The following is a 7,030-nucleotide window of genomic DNA, read 5'->3' on the forward strand; positions in this document are numbered from 1 at the left end:
GTGGTACTGACTACCTTCTATCATGACTGTGGGACTGACTACCTTCTATCATGACTGTGGTACTGACTACCTTGTATCATGACTGTGGTACTGACTACCTTCTATCATGACTGTGGTACTGACTACCTTCTATCATGACTGTGGGACTGACTACCTTCTATCATGACTGTGGTACTGACTACCTTCTATCATGACTGTGGTACTGACTACCTTCTATCATGGCTGTGGTACTGACTACCTTCTATCATGACTGTGGTACTGACTACCTTCTATCATGACTGTGATACTGACTACCTTCTATCATGACTGTGGTACTGACTATCTTCTATCATGACTGTGGTACTGACTACCTTCTATCATGACTGTGGTACTGACTACCTTCTATCATGACTGTGGTACTGATTACCTTCTATCATGACTGTGGTACTGACTACCTTCTATCATGACTGTGGTACTGACTACCTTCTATCATGACTGTGGTACTGACTACCTTCTATCATGACTGTGGTACTGACTACCTTCTATCATGACTGTGGTACTGACTACCTTCTATCATGACTGTGGTACTGACTACCTTCTATCATGACTGTGGTACTGACTACCTTCTATCATGACTGTGGTACTGACTACCTTCTATCATGACTGTGGTACTGACTACCTTCTATCATGACTGTGGTACTGACTACCTTCTATCATGACTGTGGTACTGACTGCCTTCTATCATCACTGTGGTACTGACTACCTTCTATCATGACTGTGGTACTGACTACCTTCTATCATGACTGTGGTACTGACTACCTTCTATCATGACTGTGGTACTGACTACCTTCTACCAAGACTGAGGGACTGACTACCTACTCCTCTTCCTCATCAGTTAAGTAAAGTTCATGGTACTGTTGTACCAACAGAGACTGAACAATCTGGGTCCCCTTAAGCTGACATTAAATACGTGAACAATACTGAGAGGGCGATCGACAGTATCTTGGAACTCTTACTCGATAGACAGAGACCCGGCAATAGATCTTAGGTCTATCTATCGTTCACTATTGTCTATTTAAGCTTTCCTAGGCTTATTTTAGGGGTTGTAAGCTAAAATAAGCTAGGGTTGGCTAGGAGAGGATACAGTGGGCTAGGACGGGCTAGAAGGGGCTAGGGCTGGCTAGAAGGGGCTAGGGTGGCCTAGGGTGAGCTAAAAGTAGAGTTAGGGTGGTTTAGAAGGGCCTAGGATGAGCTAGGGTGGACTAGGAGTAGATATAGGGTGGGCTGGGATGGGCTAGGGTGAGGTAGATTGGGATAAGGTGAGCTAGGGTGGGCTAGAGTGGACTAGGGTGAGCTAGAGTGGGCTAGGGTGGTCTAGAATTAGCCAGGGTGAGCTAGAGTGGGCTAGGGTGGGCTAGGTTGGGTTAGGATGGGCAAGGGTGCTCCAGGGTTGACTAGGGTGAACCAGGGTGGACCAGGGTAGACCAGTGTGGACCAGGGTGAGTTAGGGTGATCCATGGAGGGATAGGAGAGCCAAGGATGGTCCAGGATAAAATAGAGTGGACCAGGGTGGGCCAGGAGGGACCAGGCTGGGCTAGGAGGGACCACGATGGACCAGGGTGGGCTAAGAGTAGACAAAGCAGTCGAGAGTGGTAGACCTGGGTGGACCAACGTGGACCAGAGTGGGCCAGGGAGCCTAGAGTGGACCAGGGTGGGCTAGGAAGGACCAGGGTGGACTAGGAGGGTCCAGTGTGGGTTAGTAGAGAACAGGGTAGTCCAGGGTGGGCTAGAGTGGACCATAGTGGACTAGGAGAGGCTAGGGGTGGGCTTGGATGGACCAGGGTGGCCCAGGGTGGGCTAGGAGGGACCAGGGTGGTCCAGGGTGGGCTAGGAGGGGGGCTAGGCTAGGAGAAAGCATAAAAGGGCTGACACCTAGCCCGGAGAGAACCATTCTTGAAGCTGACAGCGACAGGAACAATGCTGAGACTATCCTTCCTGACACTATCCGTACTAACAGTGGCCGGTAAGTAACTATCCGCCAGGATAGTCCATAGTAAGCCTGCTGAATAGTGGCCTAGTCTGCTAGCGCCTCACCTCCTCCAATAGCTGACGTTCCGAACTATCCAGTGGATAGTAGTGGATTGTTGTGTAGCTTGTGACTATCCAGTGGATAGCAGTGGATAGTTGTGTACCTAGTACTGTACATTTTATCCAGTGGATAGTAATGGATAGTAGTGGATAGTACTTGTTTTAACTGAGAAAAGGATAGTCAAGGATAGTAGCAGCACATGGTATAGGATGGTATACTTTTTTCTATCCAGTACCTGGATAATCAACCATGCTATGGTGTAGTGGATAGACTTGAAACCCCATTAACTACCCACACAGTGTATACCACACAGTGTACGTCGAACAGTGTATACCACACAGTGTATACCACACAGTGTACACCACACAGTGTACACCACACAGTGTACATCACACAGTGTACATTACACAGTGTACATCACACAGTGTACATCACACAGTGTACATCACACAGTGTACATCACACAGTGTACATCACACAGTGTACATTACACAGTGTACATTACACAGTGTACATTACACAGTGTACATTACACAGTGTACATTACACAGTGTACATTACACAGTGTACATTACACAGTGTACATTACACAGTGTACATTACACAGTGTACATTACACAGTGTATACCACACAGTGTACATCACAGTGTACATCACTCAGTGTATACACAAAGCGTACACCACACAGTGTATATCACTCAGTGTATACACACAGTGTATACCACACAGTGTACGTCGAACAGTGTATACCACACAGTGTACATCAGTCAGTGTATACCACACAGTGTACATCAGTCAGTGTATACTACACAGTGTATACCACACAGTGTACACCACTCAGTGTATAACATACAATATACACTACATAGTGTATACCACACAGTGTACATCACATCATGTATATCACCTAGTGCACACCACATTGTGTACACTACACAGTGTATACGACACAGTGTACACCACACAGTGTATACCACACTGAGTACACCAGTGTACATCACATCATGTATATCACATAGTGTACACCACACAGTGTATACCACACTGAGTACACCAGTGTACATCACATCATGTATATCACATAGTGTACACCACACAGTGTATACCACACTGAGTACACCAGTGTACATCACATCATGTATATCACACAGTGTACACCACAAAATGTATACCACACTGATTACACCAAATAGTGTACACCACACTGTGTACATCACATAGTGTATACCACACAGTGTGCACCACATTGTGTACATCACACAGAGTATACCACACAGTGTGCACCTCACAATGTATACCACACAGTGTATACTACACAGTGTGCACCACATTGTGTACACCACACAGTGTATACCACACAGTGTACATCACACAGTGTACACCACACACTGTATATCATACAGTGTACATCACACAGTGTATACCACACAGTGTACACCACATAGTGTACACCGCACTGAGTACACCAGTGTACATAACACAGTGTACACCACACTGTGTACACTACACTGTACACCAGTGCACACTTCACTGTACACACCACACAGTGTACACCACACTGTGCACACAAGACAGTGTACACCACACATTGTACACCACACAATGTAAACCACACTGAGCGCACCACACATTGCACACCACACAGTGTACGCACAGAATACACACATAGTGTACATACAGTGAACGTACAAAATGTACAGATACAGGATACACATAGTATACACAGTGAACACACAGTATACACACACAGTGTACATACACGGTGTAAACACAGTACACAAACAGTACACACACAGTGTACACACACAGTACACAATGTACACACACAGTACATATTGTACACACAGCTTACACACACAGTATACACACAGTGTACATACACAGGGCACACGCAGTGTAGACACACAGTGTACGCAAACAGTGTGCACACAGTATACATACATTGTGCACACAGAGTGCACACAGTGTACACACACTGTATACACACACAGTGTACACACACAGTGTACACACATACACACACAGTGCGCACACTGTGTACACACACAATGCACACACAGTGTACACGCACATTGTACACACACATTGTAGACACACAGTGTACACACACAGTGTACACAAACAGTGTACACACATTATACACACAGTGTATACACAGAGTTCACACTGTACAAATAGAGTACACACAAAGTATACACACAGTGTACACACACAGTATACACACACAGTGTACACACAGCGTACACACACACAGTATACACACACAGTGTAAACACAGCGTACACACACAGTGCACACAGTGTACACGCACTACACACACAGTGTACACACAGAGTACACACACAGTATACACACAAAGTGTACACACAAAGTATACACACAGTGTATACACACAGTGTACACAAACAGTGTATACACACAATGTACACACAGTGTGCAAACACAGTGTATACACACAGTGAACACACACAGTATACATACAGTGTACACAGATAGTGTACACACACAGTGTATAAACACAGAGTACACACACAGCGTATACACACAGGGAACACACACAGTGTGCACACACAGTGTGCATGCACAGTGTACACACACAGTGTACACACAGTGTACACACAGTGTACACACAGTGTACACACACAGTGTACACACACAATGTGCACACACAGTGTACATACAGTGTGCAGACAGAGTATACACACAATATACACACAGTGCACACACAGTGTATGCACACAGTGTACACACACAACACACACAATATACACACTGTACACACACAGTATACACACAATATACACACAGTGCACACACAGTGTATACACACAGTGCACACACAGTGTACGCACAGAGTGTACACACACAGTGCACACACAGTGTACACACAGAGAGTACACACACAGTGTATACACGCAGAGTACAAACACAGTGTACACACACAGTGTGCGCACACAGTGTACACAAATAGTGCACACACAGTGTACACACACAGAGTACACACAGTGTACACACAGTGTACGCACAGAGTGTACACACACAGTGCACACACAGTGTACACACAGAGAGTACACACACAGTGTATACACGCAGAGTACACACACAGTGTTCAAACACAGTATACACACAGTGTACACACACAGTGTACACGTACAGTACACACACAGTATACACACAATGTACACACACACAGTGTACATGCACGGTGTATGCACACAGTGTGCACACAGTGTACATATACAGTATACACACAGTGTACACACTCAGAACACACACAGTGTACACATTCAGTACCTGCACATTGTATATACACAGTATACACAGTGTACACACACAGTATACACTGTGTACACATAACGTACATACTCAGTACGCACACAGTGTACACACGCAGTACACACACAGTATACACAGTGTACATACACAGTGTACACATTCAGTACACACAGTATACACAGAGTGTACACACACACAGTATACACAGAGTGTACACACTGTATACACGCCGTGTACGCACACAGTATACACACAGTTTTTACACAGTGTACACATAGAGTACACATACTGTATACATACAGTGTACACACAGTGTGAACATACAGTGTACACACAGTGTGAACATACAGTGTACACACTGTGTACCCACACAGTGCACATACACACACAGTGTACGCACACAGTGCACACACACACAGTGTGCGCACACAGTGTACACACACAGAGTACACACAGTGTACACACAGTGTGCACACACAGAGTACGCACAGTGTACACATAGTTTTCACACACAGTGTACACATAGTTTTCACACACAGTGTACACACACAATGTACACACACAGTGTACACACACAGTGTACACACACAGTGCACACAGTGTACACACCCAGTGTACACAGTGTACACACACAGTGTACACACACTGAATACACACAGTGTACACACACAGAGTACACACAGTGTACACATAGTTCTCACACACAATGTACACACACAGTGTACACACACAGTGTACACACACAGTGTACACACACAGTGTACACACACAGTGTACACACACAGTGTACACACACAGTGACGTCATCAGTGAAATTCCAGATCCCAAGGCCAAGTACCTCTATATTTAAGCTCACATCTCATCTACCACACACATCTACCATCTACCAAGCTGGTAGATGGTAGTAGACAAGTAGACACATCGATAGACACCCATAGACAAGTAGATAGACGCGGTAGAAGGCCAGTAGAAGTAGATATATTAGAAACGGGAGTGCCTCAGGGGGTAGTGACTGGCTCCCACTCCCTTGAAAGTCACCTTCACACCCCCTTCCCCTGAGCCCCCCTAGCACCCCTTAGCTTCCCCTTCCCCCTAGGACCTCCTAGCACCCCTAGGACCACCTAGCGTCCCCAGGAACCCACCAAACCCCCATAATCCCCCCTGAATAGCGGGTTCCTGGGAGAATGTGACCTTTCAGACTAGCTACCTCTGTCACCTGTCTGACTAGAATGGTGGAGAATGGTAGTGGAACTACCATATGGCGGGTTATGGTGGTATGGTAGGATGGTATAGCAGACTATGGTGGCTTTCATCATGCCTTTGTGTAAGTATGGTAGTTCGTGATGGAATGGTACAGGTTGTATGGTAGTTATGGTAGTGGCTCTATGGTAGAGGGTATATGGTAGTGGTTGTATGGTAGTTATGGCAGTGGCTCTATGGTAGAGGGTATATGGTAGTGGTTGTATGGTAGTTATGGCAGTGGCTCTATGGTAGAGGGTATATGGTAGTAGTTGTATGGTAGTTATGGTAGTGGCTCTATGATAGAGGGTATATGGTAGTAGTTGTATGGTAGTTATGGTAGTGGCTCTATGATAGAGGGTATATGGTAGTGGTTGTATGGTAGTTATAGTAGTGATTGTGTGGTAGTTATGGTAATGGTTTTATGGTATTTATGATAGTAAATGT

General features: G+C 45.4%; 1 protein-coding gene across 2 annotated transcripts in view; it reads left to right on the forward strand.

The window, feature by feature from the left end:
* The first annotated feature begins 1,876 nt into the window (after window positions 1-1,876).
* Window positions 1,877-7,030, forward strand: part of LOC128704958 (protein obstructor-E) — a 15,985-nt gene continuing 10,831 nt past the window's right edge. The window contains exon 1 of one of the 2 annotated variants that reach the window (XM_070105166.1): window positions 1,877-2,002. In XM_070105166.1, coding sequence (XP_069961267.1) covers window positions 1,957-2,002 — 46 coding nt within the window. In that variant the 5' untranslated portion in view covers window positions 1,877-1,956. The remainder of the gene's footprint in view (window positions 2,003-7,030) is intronic. The other variant, XM_070105167.1, reaches the window with a different exon arrangement.

Source organism: Cherax quadricarinatus, chromosome 97 (assembly GCF_038502225.1).
Source record: "Cherax quadricarinatus isolate ZL_2023a chromosome 97, ASM3850222v1, whole genome shotgun sequence".
Lineage (NCBI taxonomy): Eukaryota > Metazoa > Arthropoda > Malacostraca > Decapoda > Parastacidae > Cherax > Cherax quadricarinatus.